We start from the raw sequence: 23235 nt of genomic DNA, 5'->3' as shown, positions 1-23235 counted from the left end.
ATTATGTCATGCCAATATCTCATTGCTTCTTGCGACATGAAATCATGATATTTGGTCATGAGACATGCAAGAAATAATTACACTTGTTGATGAGACGTTGCGAGATGTCAAGATATTATTTATGAAGCCACAATTTCTTTTTTTTTTTTACATCATAAGGATGAGTAAATAATGACCGAATTTTCATTTATGGGTAAACTATTCCTTTAATGATATTATTAATAGCACGCCTGAAATGTGTCTGTGTTCTCCTGGTGCAAATCAGAAACAGAGAGGTATGTGTCTTTATTAATTGTGATGGAATGACACGCCCCTACCTTGGATCATTGTTGCCCCGCCTCTCGTCGTTCTTCAGCCAGGCCCACAACTGGAGTGGGTAGGAGAGAGGAGGGGCGCAGTGACTATCCCGTTTCGGCAGCGTGATGAGGCGCACCTGATTTTAACAGCCTCATCACTTCTGTATTTAAAAGCTGGACACATCTTTCCACAAGAGATCGATCTCTTAACCCCCTGCGCATGTACGTTGGCGTCACTACAGGTCGCGAAACAGAGCGGGGAGGGTACGGCCCAATTAGATGCATCACTGGACCCGCTCCCTGAAACAGGTTAAATTGGTGGCATCCATGTTTCTAGCTCACAGGTGCGAGACAGTGCTTTGGTTATCACTTGTCAATCGTTGCAATTTTGGGAGTAACTCCTGTATTCTGTACTCACAGAGAACGATAATTTAGGGGATTCACTCCTACATTTAAATGTTTTTGTCACTTAAAAAACTTTGCAATGTGTACATGGCCAAAAAGACCCTTAGTTGACCATCAGTGCTATTTGACTCATGCAGGCCACAGGTCCCTAAGGAGTGCAGACGGCCTGTAGAAGGTCCAGAGATGCTTAGCACTGCTTGTTCCCGTGAATGCAAGAACGGCCATTGTACACCCACTGGCAAGTGCTGCTGTAGTCCTGGCTGGGAGGGTCCCTTCTGCTTACGAGGTACGGAGCCAAACAACACCTAAGTCTTTGATGTAGAACATGTCTGAAGTGCTTGTACTGCCTTCTCCACTGACAGTGGCATGTGAATTTGTCCTGGTGCACAAAACCTCATGTTTAGCTTGAATCTTTTTTTGCATGTACTTTGCAGCCAAGTGTGAACCCGCCTGTCGCAATGGTGGGGTCTGTGTGGAGCCCAACAAGTGTCTCTGCAAGGAAGGTTTCTCAGGCACCCAATGCGAGAAAGGAGAGCGAGGTACACAAGGGTATGGTGAGAAAGACAGCTTCCTGGGGCACATCATTGACATGACATCTTACCTGCTGGACCTCACCAGTTATATCCTATAAAGAGCAGGGCAGGGTGATAATGCGCTCTACTCCAGTTTGCATACTGAATGCTAAGGAGGCCATTCAGAGTTTGCCTTCAGGACACCATCCCCGATCTCCAACTGCCCCTCATCTGATTCTCCTCTCCCACCACTGTTCTCTTTCATAAGCCACAGGCTTTTGATCTTCAAGCTCTCCTGCACCATCTCCACTCCCCAACCCTATGCACAAATACACACATAAAAGAATAACAGGGTGGCCGAACCTCACCATGCATAGCTGAAGGGGTCACATGTTGGAGGTACAACATAGGATTTCCTGCTATTTATAGGATATTCTGCTGGCTGCAACCCACAGGTTTTACTGCTGGTATGGTGTGCAAAGTCTGGTCCTTTAAAGTCAAATGTCCCTGCAACAAAATCTGTCAGAGGACTCAGAAAGCACTGGAATCCCTACATGATACCAACTTGGATGTTACATGGGCACCAGGTTGTACTACAGGACTCTAGAAATGGAAGGCTAATCAGTATTTCAGGGGCTTTTGCAGCATGTGAAGCATAACAAAGCTCATTTGGGGAAGTCAAATGGACAGTCTACCAAACTGAACTGCACCATAACAAAAATATCACTATGGATTCACAGGTTGTTTGAAGAATGGGGGAAGTAGCATCAGAGAAACTGCTGTCAATACAGCATGCCACAATACAACGTTATCTAGCAGGTCTGAGTAGAACTGAAGAATGGGACTTGATGCCAGTTTACATGTCGTTTTTAATAAGGATTTGCTATAATGTCTTCAATCTTCTTGATATAATTGCTGAAACTATCAGTGAGGGTTGTGCAAATTCAAAACTGAATATTGGTTGTATCCCATTGATGTTTCGTTTAGATGAAAACATAAAGTGAAATCTTTAAGAATGTTTTGACAGTCACTTTGATTAATTTAATACATATGACAAGTTGGAGATGACGTACTGATTTGCAAAGGAAAATACTCTTATGAGGGCACTGCTCTGGTTAAAATTGCAGTATCGGTATCAGTAGCAATACTATTTTCCTATAGTTGTTCATGACCATGCACGCTGCTTTCATTGCAAAATGTATATCTTATCACATTTTAAAATGTACATATACTGTATCTTGTTTCTGTGTAAAGTCAAATTGTTTGTTTTGTTTTTCATATGGAAGGCCCTCTTAAGGTGGTTTTAAACAAATAACATCACAATAATCTCACAGGTTGCAAGCTTCATTTATTGTTCTCCATGACAGTTTCTGAATTTTTATTTTATTTTTAATTTTTTTGAAAACCACAAACCATATTCAGTTTTGTCATTTACAAAAGGGAACAAGGCTGGTGACTGGTGTGTGTTTCACATGGTACTGTACTGAGAAGAGTACTACTTAGACTTGCCATTGTTTTGATAGAGGAGGGTTTATTTTTTTAATGAATAATATATGAGGAGGATGTAAGCAGTTTTGCATTAAACTTTTAAATTCATTTCATGTATTTTACTTATAGATACTTACACAAATCCACTGAAGATATGACATATATCAAATTCTGATTTAAAGATATAACATCGTTCTCTCGTTATCAAGAGTACTTTGACAGAAATAAAAATTAAACATAGATCTTACTTTCAGACTTTGTGTTGATTCTCTAAAACGAGGCTCAAGCTATAATTTTAGAGCTGGTTATTCTTTTAAGTCAACCAACAGCTCATGAATGAGTAGAAGATTATACAAGAGTGATGTCAAGATGTTATCATCAAGAATTCATAGCATCCCTCCAAAGTGAAAATATATTTTTTATACATATACATTAGGAGCTCTTGGTTGAGCTCTATCCAGTAGATGAACTAGCTAAATGCACTATAACTCAAGTTATCCCATGCTTTAGCATATTTCCTCATCAAATAAGCTGTATTTGTTTAAGCACACCATTTTTATTTCCTGATTCAAAATAGGAGAAACAAGACAATGGGACCGCCAATGCATCAGCTTTAGGCTCATTTGTAACCAGTTAGATTCAGTTATTTTCAAACAACATTTTCTTTGATGTGCTTCTTGTAAGAATGAGTCATATGTTCTTCAAGGTCACCTCTAGAAGTGAAGTGTATTCAATGTATCTTCACTTATTTCTCCAACAGAAAAGTATACCAACAGCAAACCACAAGTGTTTATTACTTTCTATTCAGTGCATTTTTAACTTTCTTTGGTACGGTAAGTGTAAGGAATCCATACTGTAAATCTACTCTGTAATTTTTAGCACTTAATGTGAAACCTGCATTGGAGCTGCTTGGAAGGTGTCATGTGAATAGAGTAACCCTGTTTCTTTTATTATTTAAGTAGTTACACCTTCAAGTTATTTAAGTTGTCTACAATGTTTTTACTGTTGTATGTGAAGAAATATGATCATTTATTGTAAATAAAACTAGGGTTATCTGGGGTTCTTCTCAGAAAAATCAATATGTTTATTAAAGTGTATAGCATGTTTAAGAACTTAATTAAAGACTTTAAGTTTAAGACCTTTTTTGTAATATCTGATCTGAATATGCAACTCACCTTGGATTCATCTCCCTTGTCCCTTGGGATGGCTTCAAATGTATTTATAATCATTGAAAATTTTTCATAAAAGGATTGGAAAATATATTGTTTATTTTTACTTCAAAACAAGAATATAAGAATTTCTAATCTTTTTGTGCATTATTTTTCAATAATTAAATGGGCCGGAGTCAATTATTCCACTTATACCATGGTTACCACACCTTAATACATCGTTCAGAGTTTTATCTCAAGACATTTTCTGGTTTTTGTCCCTAAAACGCTATTGTGAGTGGAACTACTTAATTCCACACCTTAGAACATCTGTGAACCAATCAGAATCAAGCATTTAACAGACAAGTGGTATAATGGGAAATATTTCAGATTTACTTGTTGCATCACAACTTTCAACACCAAGTTGAATTTATGCTGTCATAAATAAAAAACACAATGACACATAAAGAGGGCAGTCCGGTATACTGTACTTATGGGTAAAGGTGAAAAGTAATCAATCATGGTAGTTTGGATGTAACATCACACTCTGAATGGTTAGAAATGGCTTTTAAAGATCTATCAACTGACATCCAGCATCTCAGGATTAATATCACGTAGAGGTGCAGGGTGTCCATAGTCCTAAAGAAATAGTTCACTTAAAAATTTACTCACCCTCATGTTGTTCCAAATCTATATGACTTTCTTTCTACTGCAGGACACAAAAGCAGGAATTTTAAAGGATGTCCCGTTTGCTGGTTTCAATACAATGACAGTTGATAGAGATTCACTTTAAAACTTGAGGAAATATTCCGGGTTCGATATGACTGCATTTGTGGCATAATGTTGATTACCACAAATATAATTTCAACTTGTCCCTCCTTTTCTTTAAAAAAAGCAAATATCAAGGTTACAGTGAGGCACTTACAATGGAAGTGAATATGGCCCATTTTTGGAGGGTTTAAATGCAGAAATGTGAAGCTTATAATTTAATACAGCATTTAAATTAAGTCAAAATAAATTTTTGTGGTAATCAACATTATGCCACAAATGCTGTTGATTGAGCTTAGCTTGTGTTGAACCCAGAACATTCCTTTAAAAAGTTATAAAGTAGTCCATGCAAGTCGTGCACAACCCAAAATTTAGGGTGATGGCTTAATTTTCATTTTTGGATAAACTATTCCTTTGACGTGAAATTGCACGTGAATTGTGTTCTTCCACTAAAGGAAAGAAGAATTTCTTATTAAAAACACTGTATTAAATTATATATAGGTGCCTCTGGTATCTGTTGTGGTTTAGTGCTGGAAAGTCTCATTTCTTGTGCGTCACCATCCAAATTTAAATTTTTTCCACCATTAAGGTACAGTGGACAGAGAGGGACACTGATAGGATGCCAAAGAGGTCAACATGGCTCATAACCCAGCATGTCCCAATGTGGAAAATACTGTTTGGAATGTCAATCACTTACAGAGTTGCTCTCTAAAACTTATGTTGCACTCCTCTCAGATGAAAGTGGGGTTTTTAAATGAAGGTATTATATGGTATGCCCTCAACAACAACAAAATATCACTTAACAAACACCAATTCACACGCATCTTCTGAGAAGCCTTACTGGAAGCTTCGCAAACAGAACAGTACATTTTGAGTGTTGGTTAATAGCATTATTAAATTCCATCTCCAAACATCAATCAGCTCAAGTAGTCGTTATAATAATGAATGACGACCACCCACATCACCATAGTCATCCCAATATATTTAGAGTAACACAATACTGAGTTGTCCATGCGTTGTTCTGAGCCAATCAAAATTGTGTTGGGGGAGCGGGGCAGATAGGGGTGTATTTTAGTTTATATACTATCTGTGGCATGAATCATTACTTTTCATTTGGAATGGGGTTTTTTCTCTTCCCCAAAGGGCCTTTGTTTGGCTATATTTCATAAACAGTGTAACCCGGCAATCAGCATAAACATGAGGAGTCTATATACTAAATATTTGCGAAACTCAGATTGGTTGGAAAACTTGCATATAATATCATATACACAGAATAAAGACTTATTCTGACAGATAATGGGTTTAGATAAGAGAATGACAAGAGATAAGGGACATAATGTTATATACTGTATATATGGATGAATTTCCAGGAACGCAATGCTTAATCTATTTAACAGAACAAACACATGCACATCTGCTTTTATCACACCTCTGCTTTAGCAGCGAATTCTATTACCTCATATATTCATGTAACTGAGTCATTGAGGACTACTGCTGAAGTGTGTGTGGCCATGACTAAGGAAGTCTGATTCCCCTCAGAGACTCACTGATGAAGCTATGGATCATAACGCACCCTTAAATTTATAGAAAACATGCATCAGCAATCTGTTTTCATTCACAACAGTCTGGTTCCCAGAAGTGAAAAAAGAAAAAAGAAAAATCCAAAGGGGAATTGATTTTCAATGGTTACTTATAAACTTTTAAAGACAGTCCTACCATGAGCTTTGAGGTTTTTAATCACTGTTATATGCTTCTGTTGAAGCCATCAGGCCACATTATTTCAATCTGAAGGGGTCTTGACATGAGGAAAAAATTTTCCTTGACCTTTTGACACATAAGAGTTCACTGTACTATTAAAACATACTGTGTTTCATAAGTTTCCTCCTCACTGCAAAAAGAGCATTTGTTGAAACCAAGCTGTCAAAATGACTCATTCTCTACTTCCTCCACTTCGAGATGTCACACTATGGTAGACATTTGCATCTGACCACCTCCACAACAACACATCAATGCCTACTTTACCTTTAATCTCACCCAGTAATGATGAGCAGTGAGATGGCAAGGAGAGAGCAGGTCAGTAAAGACCAAAGAGCCAATCAAAACAGTGGGATTTTACTGTCAAGTCTTAACCCTTGTGCTGTGTTGAAATTCTTTACCTAATTTGGTGTTCCCTGTCAAAAATGAACGGCCTATTAAAAATGGCTTATAAATCTATTGTTATGCTATATTATCACCAAATTTTGGATTAGATCTTTTTGTCAACTTTTTTTCTTTCAATTAGCAATTGACTTTACTTTTAATTAGGTTTTGTATTTCTTTTTGGAGCTTATTGATCGTAGGCCTCATTGACCTGAGCTTATGTGCCATTTGTTGATAATTGTGGCAATATTAAATAAAATATGAAAATATTCTGGACTATTTATCACACTAGTGTGCTTTAATGTTTAACCAGGAAGTTTGTTTTAAAATGCTTTTATTTTGCACAAAATGGCACAAAGTCACACTTGTGGTGTTCCTGGTCACATATGTGCATGTGTGCTTGCAAACATAAAGGCCTCAGACCTATGCACACGCACATACACACACACATGCACACAAACACACACACATGTGCACGCACACACAAACACTCTCATGCTCACGTACACATACAAACTCTTTTGAGTATTACATGTTTGTTTTTTGTTTTTCACAGAGATGGACTTTATCCTACACTGAACTGCATCCAACATCCATTCATCCATCCAACATTACCACATTAACACACACATGCATGCACACACACACACCCGAACAGTCTTTGCCCCACAGTGACCCCTCTCCAATAGAATCTTTCTATGATGATCTTTCTTTCATCAAGCATTGTGTGTTTCAAATGCAGAGCACACATTTGCAAGGCACATGCAAAAAGCTATTGTCAGACATGTGCATGAGGACACAAAACCACCAGGTGTTCACTGATTTGGTGTGTTGTTGATTAGAAAATGTTGGTATTTTTGTTCCATGAAATGATCTTTATTTGACAGTGTTAATGTATAAATAGGCTTAGGCCAGTTTTCTTTGTCACAATGGTCAGATTTGACAGGGAACACCACAAGTGTTACTTTGTGCCCCTTTTCAGAAAATAAAAGCATTTCAAAATAAAATAATTTCAAAATAAAAGTCCTGTTTTTTTGGTGAACTTCCCCATTCATTTTCAGTGGCCGGTCTTCTTTGACCGGGAACACCACAATTCTATTGATTCTATTGTAGAGGAGGAGGGTGTGGCCATGATAATACACCGCCGGCGCTGATCAGCGGGAGAGTGAGATAAAGGGGAGCCGGAGGCGTCAGTTCAAGAGAGAGAGAGACGCACGCGGCAGCATTGCTTGTGTGTCTGTTGTTTGTTTTATGTTGAGTTTCTTATTAAACTTTGTTTACTGTTCAGCCTGTTCCCGCCTCCTCCTTGCCCAACCTTTAATCTGTTACAGTGGTGCCGAAACCCGGGAGGGAGGAGGGATATGCTGTCGTGGAGTTCTCACCGCTGCCATCCACCAGGGGAGCAGCCGCAGCCATCTGCCTGGGGACGGAGGGGTCACTGTCGCCCAACGAGAGCCGGAGGAACCACTGCATCTGTTGAAGAAGGGGAGGAGGGGTTCCATCCCCCAGGGGCCAGAGGACTCGCTGCCGTCCGCTGGGGGAGGAGCAAGCTGGCGTCTGCCAGAGGGCGGAGGAGCGGTTAAGGACCGGGCGACAGTGCGTCAAGGAGCCGGCAAGCAAATTCTTCTCTCTCTCTCCTCTTTCTCTCTCTCTCTGTGTCTCCGCTCGCCCTTTCCCTCTCCCCACACCTCACCTCATCTCTCCCCCAGGTTCACAGGAGGCGGGGTGAACCACCAGCTGACAGAATGGCCGGAAGGGTGGTGTCTCCCCTCCAGAGATGGGGGGGGTGGGGGGGGAGTCGGTCAGACCGGTGGTGACCCGGCCTGAATCGGGAGGGGGAGGTGTGTGACGAGGAGGAGGGCGTGGCCAAGCCGTGATGATGCATGGCCGGCGCTGAATCAGCTGGTCAGTGGGAGAGCGAGATAAAGGGGAACCGGAGGCGTCAGTTCGAGAGAGAGATGCATGCGGCCAGGTTGCAAGTGTGTCTGTGTTTGTTTATGTTTGTTTTATGTTGAGTTTCTTATTAAACTTTGTATACTGCACAGCCGGTTCCCGGCTCCTCCTTGCCCATCCTTTTATCTGTTACAGCTTGTAATACTCAAAAGAGTTTGTGTGTGTACGTGAGTATGTGTGTTCATGTTTGCACGCATGTGTGTGTGTGTGTGTGTGTGTGTGTGTGTGTGTGTGTGTGTGTGAGTGTGTGTTAGTGTGCATGTGTGTATGTGCGCGTGCACAGATCTGAGGCCTTTGTTTGCAAGCACACATGCACATACAGTACTGTGCAAAAGTTTTTATGCACTTGCAAAAACATTTGTCTTAAGATGGTTATTTATATCTTCAGCTTTAGTCTGTCAATCCAAGACATCCTCACTATGCAACATTTTCCACAAGTGCCTAAAACTTTTGCACTGTACTGTATGTGAACATGAACATGTAAGAAAGCATGTAATACTCAGAGTTTGTGCATGTACGTGAGTATGTTTGTGTTCATGTGTGTGTGTGCTAGTGTGCATGTGTGTTTGTGTGTGCACGTGCACAGATCCGATGCCTTTATGTTTGGAAGCACACATGCACATATGTGAACATGAACATGTAAGACAACATGTAATACTCAAAGAGGTTGTGCGTGTACGTGAGCATGTATGTGTTTGTGTGTGTTAGTGCACGTGTGTGTGTTAGTGTGCAAGTGTGTTGGATGGATGAATGGATGTTGGATGCAGTTCCTGGTAGGATAAAGTTCATCACTGAGAAAAAGAAAGTATGTAATACTCAAAAGAGTTTGTGCGTGTATGTGAGCATGTGTGTGTTTGTGTGTACGTGCGCATGTGTGTGTGTGTCAGTGCAGATGTGTATGTGTATGTGCACGTGTACAGGTCCAAGGCCTTTATGTTTGCAAGCACACATGCACATATGTGAACATGAACATGATGAACATGCTCCTTAATTCTGAATTTTTCACTTATTTTTGATCTCCCCTATTTCAATGGCCGGTCATTTTTGACCGGGAACACCACAAGTGTGACTTTGTGCCATTTTGTACAAAATAGAAGCATTTCAAAACAAACTTCCTGGTTAAACATTAAAGCACACTAGTGTGATAAATAGTACAGAATGTTTTAATATTTTATTTAATATTGACAAAATTATCCACAAATAATGCTTTTTTCACTCAAAAACGGTGCATAAGCTCAGGTCAATGAGACCTACGATCAATAAGTTCCAAAAAGAAATACAAAACCTGTGCTAATTGAAAGAAAACAAGTTGGCAAAAAGATCTAATCCAATATTCGGTGATAAAATATCATAAGCAATATTTATAGACCGGTCATTTTTTATAAGAAACACCAAAAGTGTAACAAGGTGGGAAAAAAATAAAAATAATTATAAGTTGTGATACCCTGTGTGAGCAAAGTCAGTAAGTTTTAGTCCAATAGGATAACATTAACTAGCATTTTCAGGCAAAAAAAAAATCCTCCTCGGGTCAAAATGACCAGAACACAACATGAGGGTTAAAGGAGAAGGAGAAACAGCACCAAAACCAAGCATTTCTGACAGAGGGTCAGAATGAGGGTGTCATGAAATGCTCGCAGGACTCAAGTGCAGGTAAGTGACTTTATATATAACAGTGAGAGAGTCCAACAGGGAAGAGGATGATTAACTGGAATAACAAAAAGAGGCTTAGGTCTGAATCCGCCAGCAACTCATGGGGATGAATCATGAATTCAACCTGGTAGACGAGACCCTCCAACAGCCAGCTGACCCAGAGGGAAATCAACGATGGTAGGTCCACAGGGTCTCAGAGGAGACAGAGGAGGCAGACAATGGGCTGGCAGCAGAGAGGAAAACAGGGTTAAATGGAGAGCGGGCAATCACTAAAGAACTAATCAAAACTATTCCGGCATGTGAAAACTGTCAAACACTCCAACATAAAAAAATTCGACGTGGCAACATGCAGACAGCACACACACACATCACTCAGAAGCAATCAAAGTCAGTCCAAAACTCTGACAGTACCACCCCCACACCTCCACAGTGAGCGTCAAATTGGCCCCGTTCTGCGACGCTGGCAGAACTCACCCATGAGAGAGTGGTCCAAGATGTCCCAGGCACCCAATACCTCTCCCTCTCACCTCGTCTGACATCCAACAATCGACTGACAGTATGAGCCGGACCCCCATAAATAAGTCTAAGGGGAGGTGGTTCAGGAGCATCAGTCATCTGGAATGGAGACCGAAAGACGGGCTTGACTTTGGAAACATGGAAGACCGGGTGAATGCAACGCAGAGCATGGGGCAGCTTCAGATGGATGAACACCGAACTGAGCACCTTAACCATGGGGAAGGGACCAGTAAATTTGGGAGTGAGTTTGCGGGAGGGAACTCTGAGTGGAATATCTTTGGGGGACAGCCAGACTTTCTGGCTGACAGTATACATGAGAAGTGCTGTCCGGTGGAGATCCGGCTGAGCCTTAATATTTCTCCCAGCTCCTAGAAGCACCCATCTGGTCAATCTCCATGTACGCCGACAACATGATAGAAAAGCATGGATCGAGGGCACTGTTACGTCAGGTTTGGGAGACAATGGTGGCTGATACCTGATGCAGCAATGAAATGGGGAGAGACCCGTAGATGTTAATTGATGGTAGTTATAAGCATACTAGATCTACATGACTATGATCTACACTCTCCGTGCTCTCAGCACCTCTGACTCGACCTCCCAAGACACAGCAGCCACCATCCGGTACCAAGGAATGACTGTTTCGGGAGGTGCACAGAAGTCTCAAAAAGGTGAGAAAGCACATGAGGTTTGACATATTTTGATCCTGGCCAGTAGGATGTGGTAAAGTTGAATCTACCGAAAAGAGAGCCCAGCGAGCCTGGCAAAAATGTAATGTCTTTGCTGTCCTAATTTACTCTAAATTCTTATGGTCAGTCCATACCAAAACAGGTGTTTCAATCCCCTCCAACCAGTGGCACCACTCTTCCAAAGCCAGCTTGAAAGCCAGCAGCTCCTGGTTGCCGACATTGTAGTCGAAAGCACAGGGGCGAATCCTGCCGTCCTCGGGTGGGCACTAAGAGAGAACCGCACCCATGCCCACATCTGACACGTCAACCTCCCCCACAATTTGAAGAGCCAGATCAGGCATGATTAAGATGGGGGTGTAAGGGCGTTTGAGGAAAGGAGGAGGCGAGAAGCGAGGTTTCCCAGTTCAGGTGTGTGTTTTAATTTGTCCAGCTTAAAGTTTACAGCTTTCCAAGAAAAATATTGACTTTTCACACATACAACTTCACAATAACTTTCGTGGCAATATGGCTTTTCTTGTGCTGGTCTCTCTCTCTCCGTCTACTGGTGGTGTGGCTCTTTTATGCCGCTCTCCCTGTGCTCACTGAAATTAGAGACAGGTGTTAAACATAATTTAGCTCAAGTGTAAGCGCCCTTACCGCTTTCTCTCTCTCCGGAGAGATGCTTGACCACGCCCCCGCTGCCACAGGGGGCAGAGGTACACTTCTGTGTCCGATCTGATCTGACACTTGGTGTTGGTGGAGACTCGTGAAAGGGACGGCTACCTGGCTAAAACTGTGTATGAAACGCCGGCAGAAATTGGCGAACCCCAGAAACCTCTGCAGGGCTCTGCAGGAATCTGGGGTTGGCTAATTTGTGACGTTCTCACCTTAGAAGAATCCACACGCACACCCTAGGAGGACAAGACGTACCACAAGAAAGGAAAACTGACTGCACATGGAACGCACACTTCTCCGCCTTCACAAAGAGCTTGTTCTCCAGCAGCCTCTGCAACACCTGCCTGACATGCTCTATGTGTACCTGGACAGACAGGGAAAAATCAAGGTGTCCTCCATATACACAAAGACGAATTTATTAATTATGTCACTAAGCAAGTCATTAATGAGTGTCTGGAAAATGGCAGGGGCATTGGTAAGCCCGAAGAGCATCACCAAGTATTCAAAGTGCCCCGTGGGAGTGTTGAACACCATCTTCCACTCATCCCCCTACCTGATCCTCACGAGATGGTATGCATTGCAGTGGTCCAACTTTGTGAAAACGGTTCCCCCCTGCAGCAACTTGAAGGCTGAAGACATTAAAGGTAACAGGTACCTGTTCTTAATAGTGATGTCATTCAGCCCCCGATAATCAATACAGGGGCGCAATGAATCATCGTTTTACCAACAAAGAAGAACCCCACACCGGCTGGGGAAGAGGAATGGCGAATGAGGCCAGCCACAAGCAATTCACTGATATATTTCTCCATTGCCTCTCACTCAGGAGCAGAAAGGGAGAAGAGTCGCCTGCGAGGCGGAGGAATGCTTGGGAAGAGATCGAAAGCACAGTCGTACAGGTGATGAGGAGGTAGAGATGCAGTTCAGGACTTACTGAAGACCGCCCTCAGATCATGATATACTGCCGGAACCCCCCACAGATCGATCCCTTCCTTCTGAAACACACAAACCGAGGGAGAGACAGGGGACAGCTGTGATGTGCACAGAGGGGGGGCAGCAGGGGTGCAAATCGAAAGGTGCCCTTTTGGTCATCCAGAAAAAGGGATGAAATTTTAATAATTAAATTAAATTTGTTATATAACACAAAAAAATCTCATAATAATCTCACAATAACAGTAATAATGTGTTATTATTAGATTTCTTTGTAAATCATGGGTGTATTAAAGAAAATGAAGTGGAGGTGCCTTTAAGAATGCGTGTTATAGCAGATCAGGGGCGGATTCCAATCACAAGATCCTCCCTATGCCCTACTCATTCCAAAGTGCAGAGCCCTTGAAGTGGGTACTCTGAAGGAAACATGGCATTACTATATGAATGTACCCTTCACTGACTGTCTTGTGGAAGGGCCCTTCAAGAAAAGATTCACTTGTTTACTTTCATTTTGAACAAGATTTCAAGTGGCGTTCCCTCCCGCAGCAGTGCCCTTCAAGGAAGCAATAAATGCAGTTCCCTATCTGTCACTCACTCAACGTTGTGTCGATGTAGTGACACTAGGGGTCACTCTTGGGGCCCGAAACATCTCTGGTCTTTGAAAAAATGGCAATGAAAATTGGCAAGTAGGATTTGCATACCACTCCCCCGAACATACTGGTATAAAAGGAGCTGGTATGCAGATTTTCTTTTCGGAGCCGAACGGTCAATGCTCACTGAGCTGAAATCCCACGGCTGTTCATTCACCTCTGCTGGATCTGATGGTGCATTTCAGCGGCTTCTCCCCCCTCTGCACTGGTGCACTGCAGAGAACGCCCCTGGGCGCTTCGGCAGGAATAATATATTCTAAAAAAAAGAGTATATTTCTCTAAAAGAGCGGCACACACTTTTTAAAGATACCCAACAGTTCTCGGCGGTGAAGCAGCAGATGGAGGCTATCCGGCACATCCTGCCCCAGCGCAGCTCAAGATCATGTACCCTGTCTGCTCGTCGCCAAGGGCGTCCTCCTGCGGTGACTGCACCAGCTCCACCGCAGACTGCCCCCACGGCCCGGCCCCAGCGTGGAGCCCACCGCAGGAAACAGACGCCACCCGTCTCACGGCCAGCCACCAAGAACCCGCAAAAGGCTTCGAAGCGCCCCTGAGACGGGCGACCCAGGGACGACGAAAACCTGCTGCTCTGGAGCTGGTAAGCAGACCAGTCCATCCACCGGTGGAGGGCCGGGAGGAGAATCTTTTGTTACATTTCATTTAATTTCGCCACATGCCCAAGTGGCTGCGATACCCAAGAGTTCAGCAGAAGAGCGGTTTCCTTGTTCCCTGGGTCATATACCCGATGTGCACGGCCATCATCACAACCACCGTCCACCATTCCATTTTGGCAGGTTTGGCGCTCCAGCGGCGGTCTCTCCACCCCGCATGCCCAGCTGTGGCACAAATCTGCCCCCGATGTGACGGTCTCCATGGGTCACGAGGACAGGCCTCTTCCCCCCCATCCCAGGCTGTTCCGGGGGTGGTCACAAGGAGCCAGGTAAGTGCTTCGATGTCCCTGAACTCAGCACAGCCACGGCACGACATGGCACCTCAGGCTCCGCCCTGCCGAGAGGCCCCACCCGCCAGTATGTCCGACAAGATTGTCCCCTTGGTCCCCCTCGCCCAGAGCTTGGACGCGTGGCTTGCACTTTCCAACCCGTTGCGATGACTGGTCCGGACAGTCTGACTCGGCTACGCAATTCAGTTCGCAAGGCGTCCGCCCAGGTTCAGCTACCTTGCGTGCGGAAATTGCTACCCTCCTACGGAAGGGTGCAATAGAGCCTGTCCCTCCTGCCGAGATGAAGATGGGGTTTTACAGCCACTAATTCATTGTACCAAAGAAAAGCGGTGGGTTGTGGCCAATCTTGGACCTGTGAGTACTGAACCGGGCTTTACACAGACTCCCGTTCAAGATGCTGACGCTAAAACGCATTCTAGCGAGCGTCCGGCATCAAGATTGGTTCGCGGCGGTAGACCTGAAGGACACGTACTTCCACGTCTCGATTCTACCTCGATACAGACCCTTCCTGCGGTTTGCATTCGAGGGTCAGGCATATCAGTACAAGGTCCTCCCTTTCGGCCTGTCCTTGTCCCCTCGCATCTTCACTAAGGTCGCAGAGACAGGCCTTGCCCCGTTAAGGGAACTGGACATTCACATCCTCAACTATCTCGACGATTGGCTAATTCTAGCTCACTCTCGGGATGTGTTGTGTGCACACAGGGACCTGGTGCTCTCGCACCTCAGCCGACTAGGGCTTCGAGTCAACTGGGGAAAGAGCAAGCTCCTCCCGGTTCAGAGCATCTCTTTTCTCAGCTTGGAGTTGGACTCAGTCTTGATGACGGCTTGGCTCATGAACGAGCGCGCACAGTCGGTGCTGTCCTGTTTGAATGTGTTCAGACAGCGGTTCCACTGAAACTGTGTCAGAGGCTCCTGGGGCATATAGCATCCTCAGCGGTGGCCACTCCGCTCGGGTTGATGCATATGAGACCGCTTCAGCACTGGCTCCAGACTCGAGTCCCGAGATGGCATGGCACTGCAGGACACATCGCGTGGCCATCACGCCGGTCTGTCACTGCCTCTTCAGCCCTTGGACCAAACTCACATTTCTACGGGCATGTGTTCCCCTAGAGCAGGTCTCCAGACACGTTGTGGTTACGACAGAAGCCTCCAAAATGGGCTGGGGCGCTGTATGCAACGGGCACGCAGCCACCTGCTCCTGGATGGGCCCACGGCTACGTTGGCACATCAACTGCCTCGAGTTGTTGGCAATTCTGCTCACGCTGCAGAGGTTTTGGACAGACAACATGGCAATGGTGGCATACATCAACCGTCAAGGTGGTTTACGCTCCCATTGTATGTCACAACTCACCCGCCATCTCCTCCTCTGGAGTCAGCAGCACCTCAAGTCGCTGCGAGCCACTCACATCCCGGGCGACCTCAACACTGCAGCGGATGCGCTGTCATGACTGGTTACCCTCAGGGGAGAGTGGAGACTCCACCCTCAGGTGGTCCAGCTGATCTGGAGTCGATTCGGGCAGGCACAGGTAGACCTGTTCGCTTCCCAAGAATCCTCCCACTGCCCGCTCTGGTACGCCCTGACCGAGGCACCTCTTGGTATAGATGCGCTGGCACACAGCTGGCCCCCTGGACTACGCAAATATACGTTTCCCCCAGTGAGCCTACTTGCACTGACCCTGTGCAAGGTCAGGGAGGAAGAGGAGCAGGTCGCCCTGGTAGCACCCTACTGGCCCAAGCAGACATGGTTCTCGGACCTCACACTCCTCGTGACATGGAATCTCCATATCTGGCCCCTGGACAGGACGCGGAAGACTTGAGTGGCCTACCACCCGCGGTGGTAGACACGATCACTTAGGCTAGGGCCCCCTCCACGAGGCGCCTGTATGCCTTGAAGTGGCGTCTGTTCGCTAAGTGGTGTTCTTCCCGACGTGAAGACCCCCAGAGATGTGCAGTCGGATCGGTGCTTTCCTTCCTGCAGGAGAGGTTGGAAGGGTGGCTATCCCCCTCCACCTTGAAGGTGTATGTAGCTGATATAGCAGCACACCACGACACAGTGGACGGTAAGTCCTTAAGGAAGCATGACCTGATCATCAGGTTCCTGAGAGGCACCAGGAGGTTGAATCCCTTCAGACCACGCCTTATTCCCTCATGGACCTCTCTGTAGTTCTTCAGGGTCTACGGGGAGCCCCCTTTGAGCCCCTGCAGTCAGCTGAGCTTAAGACACTCTCTTTAAAGACTGCCCTCCTGACTGCGCTCACTTCCATCAAGAGGGTAGGAGAACTGCAAGCATTCTCTGTCAGCGAAACATGCCTGGAGTTCAGTCCAGGCTACTCTCACGTGATCCTAAGACTCCGACCGGGCTATGTGCCCAAGGTTCCCACGACCCCATTTAGGGATCAGGTGGTGAACCTGCAAGCGCTGCCCCAGGAGGAGGCAGACCCAGCCCTGACGTTGCTGTGTCCGGTGCGTGCTTTACGTATCTATTTGGATCGCACACAGAGCTTTAGAGTCTTTGAGCAGCTCTTTGTCTGCTTTGGTGGACAGTGGAAAGTAAGCGCTGTCTCCAAGCAGAGGATCGCCCACTGGGTCATTGACGCCATAACATAAGCCCCGGCAGGGCTACGAGCCCATTCTAGCAGGAGTGTGGCGGCCTCCTGGGCGTTTACCAGTGGCGCCTCTCTAACAGACATTTGTAGCAGGCTGGGCAACACCCAACACCTTTGCGAGGTTCTACAATCTCTGGGTAGAACCAGTTTCGTCCCCTGTAGTGGCAGGCACAAGCAGATAAGTCCGGGACAGCTGGCCGGGTGTATCGCTTGCGCATAGTGCCTTTCACCTCCCCTGAGCTGAAGACGTGCGCTGTTGACTCCCAGTAGTGTTCACAAACTGTGTTCCCTGGATGACTTCCTCCGAGCCCTGTGGCAGATGAGTTTGCAGAGAAACTCGCTGCCGGCTCAGTACATGTGCTAACTAAGCCCTGTACTGGGGTAGGTGCTCCACATGTGTTGATTCCCCATAGGTAACCCCATGCGACATATATCTTTTGCTAATTCATTTCCCTGTTGGTAAACTGCGTCTTCCTTGGGCAGAGGCCCCTCTGCCCCAATCACCATGTTTGTAGAAACTCCTTCCACGTAGGGTAGGACCTACCATGGGACTTCTCCACATGACATACTTCCGACAAAGCTCGGCAAGAACATGTGATATATTTCCACTCAAATTACCCCCCCCCCCTTGGTGGGGTGTGTTCTCTGCGGTGTCTTGCCCTTGGGAGTGACCCCCCCAAATGTAGACCTGGTGGCCCAGTCGGTTAACAAATGTCACTCTTTTTTGGAAAAAAAAAAAAGAGAGGATAAGAGGCCACAACTGGGCTAGCCTGTATCTATCTTTTGGGCAGTTGACTTGTCCCCGAAGGGCCGTTCAACACTCATAACAGCATTGGGGGAGGTTACGTGTTGGCCTGGTGCGCTGGCTACGAGGCACACAGTGGTCTACCTGTCACACACCGCCAGTTCACGTAACACAGTTCAGCCAGTTGTGGCATTTTGTATAGGGACCCCTAGTGTCACTACATCGACACAACGTCGAGTGAGTGACAGATAGGGAACGTCTGTGTAACCTCCGTTCCCTGATGGAGGGAACAAGACGTTGTGTCCCTCCTGCCACAATGCTGGACTACCCGCTGAAATGGCCGGGACCTTGTCTCGACTCCTCAGCACAAAACCTGAATGAGTGGTTGCATAACAGCTCCTTTTATACCCGTATGTTCGGGGGAGTGGTATGCAAATACCACTCGCCATTTTTCATTGGCCTTTTTTCAAAGACCAGAGGTGTTTCGGGCTCCCAAGTGTGACCCGTAGTGTCACTACATCGACACAACGTCTCGTTTCCTCCATCAGGGAACGGAGGTTACGAAAGTAACCAGGACATTTTGAATTCACCCCTGAGCATCGAAGTGCCATTACCTCTGATGCTTAACAGGTCAGATAAAGAGTCCACTCCATGTATTGTTAAGTCAAGTCATTTTTATTTGTATAGCACTTTTCACAACACACATCTTTTTAAAGCAGATTTACAGAAAATCATGCATTAACAGAAAATGAAACTGTAGTATCTATAAAGTATTGGAGTCATCATTGTGTAGTTTGATTAAATATGATTGTAAATTGTCTATAAAAATAAATAATTAAATTATAATTGTATTTAGAACCCCAGTGAGCAAGCCGAATGCGACTGTGGCAAGGATCACAAAACTCCACAAGTTGTTGGTTAATGGAGAAAAATAACCTTAGGAGAAACCAGGCTCAAAGTTGGGGCCAGTTCCCCTCTGGCTAACCAGCATGAGTATAATGCCAATATTAGTTATTTATGTGCAGTGTAGGTCATGGTTTAAAATGAGTAAACTAAGTAAGTGTTAAAGGCCAGTGTTTATACAAAGATTTTGTATGAACTGTGTAATACAGCCTCACAGGCAGAAGGGAAGGAGAACAGGGAAGCAAGGTTTCCAGGTTCAGGTATGCGTTTAATTGGCCAACTTGATGCTTACAATTTCACAAACTCATCAGTCTCACAGGCACGGAGTTATTTAAACACATCAGCTTCACAGGCATATGGTTACTTAAACACTTTAGCTTCACAAACACAACAGATTGAACACAACAGCTTCTGTAGCACCGTGGCCTTCCTTGTGCCAGTCTCTCTCTTCCTGGGTTGCTGGTGGCGTGGCTGTTTATATGCCGCTCTCTCCATGCTCACTGGAATTAGAGACAGGTGTTAAACATAATCTAGCTCAGGTGCAAGCACCCTTACTGCTTTCTCTCTCCCGGACGGACGCTTGAACATGCCCCCGCTGCCACAAACTATAAAATTAATGTCTAATGTCTTTGAAGTTCAGCCTGGATTAACAAAAGAAGTTCACATTGATGAATTGTCCTTTGTTAGTTAGCCGATGAAGGCTTTTGTTGGCAAATAATTGAAAGTCTATGTATTCCATTTTAAGAGTGTAGTCCATCATTAGACCAAGGCGATGCAGGCAGAGATCAGTGAGGTTCATCGAAGTTCAACCAGCAGGTCATTTCAGTGAGGTCTATCTTAAGTCCAATGTTCAGGCAGTGGCAAATGAAGTATCCCATATCTTATGGATGGAGTTGGCATCAGTTCATCCTCTGAAGTCCGTCGTAATAGACTGAAGTGATGTCTGGATGCATTTAGTCATCATCACTCAGAGACACATAGCAGTGGAGTCCGACACCAAGCAGGAACAGAGGTAGATCAGGCCGGCTCTGGTAACCTCGGGATATGAATCCCAAGGTTGAGACAAGGAAACAAATAGAATAATATTAGTGTAGATGCCATTCAATTTTTTTGCAGAGTTATGGAGTATGGTAAATGCTTCTGGTTCTGGCAGACCTAACTTAAGCAGCCTAATTGTGAGTTGATGGATGAATTAGGCGTATGCCTGGCTAAATAGATGAGTCTTTAGTCTAGACTTAAACTGAGTGAGTGTGTCTGCATCCTGAACATTGTTAGGGAGACTATTCCATAGTTTAGGAGCCAAATAGGAAAATGATCTACCTCTTTTGTTGATTTTGATATTCATTAACTATTAATAGACCAGAATTTTGTGATCATAATGAACGTGATGGAATATAGTGTGCTGGAAGGTCACTTAAGTTCTGCTGAGCTAGACCATTCAAACTTTGTATGTAATTAACAAAATTTTAAAATGAATATGAAATTTAACTGGTAGCAATGTAATAATGATAAAATGGGGCTAATATGATCATATTTCTTGGTTCTAGTCAGTACTCTTAATGCTGCATTTTGAACCAATTGAAGTTTATTTATTGAACTTGCAGGACATCCTCTCAGTAATGCATTACAATAATCTAGTCTTGAGGTCATGAACGCATGAATTAGTTTTTCGGCATCAGCAACAGAGAGCATGTGTCGTAACTTAGCAATATTTCTAAGGTGGAAGAATGCTGTTCTACAAACACTGGAAATTTGATTTTCAAAGGACAGTTTGGTATCAAATATAACTACTAAGTTCTTCACTGTAGACGATGTGACAGTAAATCCATCGAAAGTCAAATTATATTTTAGTGGCTTATTTTTTTAGGTTTTTGTTCCAATAATTAGTACCTCTGTTTTGTCGGAATTGAGTAGAAGGAAATTTCTGGCCATCCAATCTTTGATTTCATTGATACATTGATAATTTGGAGAATTGTGAAATTTCATCAGGTTTCGAAGAAAAATAAATTTGGGTATCATCGGCATAACAGTGAAAACGTATTCCACGATTCCTGTTAATATCTCCCAGGGGAAGCATATATGAGAAGAAAAGCAGAGGCCCTAAAACTGATTCCTGTGGCACTCCATACTTTTGTTTGATTTGACAATTCTTCGTTTACACAGACAAAGTGGTAGCGGTCTGCTAATTAGGGCCTAAACCATGCTAATGCAAGTCCACAAATGCAAACATAATTCTCAAGCCTATTCAAGAGAATGTTGTGATCTATGGTGTCGAAGGCAGCACTAAGATCTAAAATCACTAGAAGAGAAATGCAGCTGCAATCAGATGATAAGAGCAAGTAATTTGAAACTCTGATAAGTGCAGTCTCTGTACTGTGATGGGGCCTAAATCCTGACTGAAATTGTTCATATATATTATGTCTCTGTAGAAATTAACATAGTTGGGAGGACACTACCTTTTCTAGTATTTTCGACATAAACGGGAGATTTGAAATTGGTTTATAATTAGCCAATTCTCCAGGATCAAGCTGTGGCTTCTTAATAAGCAGTTTGATAACTGCCATTTTAAAGTTTCTTGGGACATGGCTACGGATAGCGAGGAGATAATAATATTAAGAAGATGTTCTGAGATTACAGGGAATATCTCTTTTAAGAGCTTAGTTTGTACTGGATCTAACATACATGTTGTGGCTTTTGATGTTTCGATAAGTTTTATTAGCTCTTCATTACCTATGACAGCGAAGGATTGAAGTTGCTCTTGAGGAAAATTATGAGATATTGTTTTCTGTGGTACTATGATAAACGACTGCATAATTCCAATTTTATTTCTGATTATTTCAATTTTATCAGTAAAGAAATTCACGAAGTCATTACTATTGTGCTGCGATGGAATATCTGGTTCAGTCGAGGCTTTATTCCTAGCCACAGTACTGAATAAACACCCTAGGATTGTTGTGGTTATGTTTTATGAGTTTGCTAAAATATGCTGACCTGGCAGGTTTTAGTGCCTGTCTGTAGCTACAGACACTATCCTTCCATGCACCACGAAATACTTCTAATTTTGTATTTTTCCACTTGCGCTTCATTTTCCAAGCTGCTCTCTAGAGCATGAGTGTGATCACTGTACCATGGTGCGGGGCATTTTTCTTTAATTTTCTTTAATCGAAGGGGGGCGACACTATCAAAAGTGCTAGAGAAGACTGTACTTATATTTTCTGATATTCAAGTTCTTCTAGACTTTTTGGCTTACTGAGTAGATGAGATAAATCTGGACAATTATTAGTGAAGCCATATTTAGTAGTCAAAAGAATAGTTCTACCTGAATGATAGCATGTGTAGATTGAGTAACATTAGCTGATCGCAGCATACAAGAGACGAGATTATGGTCTGAGATGTCATTGCTCTGTGGCAGAATTTCTATAGTATCGATATCAACTCCATATGACAGAATTAAGTCTAGCGTATGATTATGGTGATGAGTTGGTCCTGTCACATTTTGTCTGACGCCAAGAGAGTTTAGAATATCGATAAATGCTAATCCCAATGTGTCATTTTCATTATCTATGTGAATATTTAAGTCACCAACAATTAAATCTCTATACATAATAACTACTAGATCTGATAGAAAATTTGCAAATTCACCAAGGAAATCAGAATATGGCCCTGGTTATCTATATACTGTAGCAAGGGCAAAAGATGACAGAGATTTTTTAATTGTACTTGATGGTGTCACATTAAGCATTATTAATTCAAAACACTTAAACTTATATTCTGTCCTCTGAGTAACACCAAAAACTTCACTATAAATTGCAGCAACACCTCCTCCCCGACCCTTCAGGAGAGGCTCATGTTTATAACAATAAACTAGGGGAGTAGATTCATTTAAACTAATATATTCATCCGGTTTAAGCCAGGTTTCAGTCAAACAGAGTACATCCAACTATGATTAGTGCTTTGGTTGAAAGAGATCTAATGTTTAGTAGCCCTACCTTTATATGATGTTTATCTTATAAACAGTCTCTATGTGTTGTAGTTTATGTGACCTGTGTGACGTCTCAAGGCAGCTAGCAGATGTTCGGATTAGCCAGTTTGTCTGCTTCCTGACCTGGGCCCCAGTTAGTCAAATACTGTCACTATTAAGACTATGAACCAAATTATTAGAGAGGAGAGTGATACCTTTCCAGGAGGGATGGAGTCCATCTCTCTTTAGCAGGTCAAGTCTACCCCA

General features: G+C 43.8%; 1 protein-coding gene across 1 annotated transcript in view; it reads left to right on the top strand.

The window, feature by feature from the left end:
- LOC127443891 (hedgehog-interacting protein-like) overlaps positions 1–2544 on the top strand; it is a 62752-nt gene extending 60208 nt beyond the window's left edge. The window contains exons 12-13 of the mRNA XM_051702923.1: positions 839–987; positions 1136–2544. Coding sequence (XP_051558883.1) covers positions 839–987; positions 1136–1332 — 346 coding nt within the window. The 3' untranslated portion in view covers positions 1333–2544. The remainder of the gene's footprint in view (positions 1–838; positions 988–1135) is intronic.
- Positions 2545–23235: the final 20691 nt, after the last annotated feature.

This window comes from Myxocyprinus asiaticus, chromosome 7 (assembly GCF_019703515.2).
Source record: "Myxocyprinus asiaticus isolate MX2 ecotype Aquarium Trade chromosome 7, UBuf_Myxa_2, whole genome shotgun sequence".
Lineage (NCBI taxonomy): Eukaryota > Metazoa > Chordata > Actinopteri > Cypriniformes > Catostomidae > Myxocyprinus > Myxocyprinus asiaticus.
Note: the sequence above shows the minus strand (reverse complement) of the source record. Positions and strands in the feature narration are given on the sequence as shown.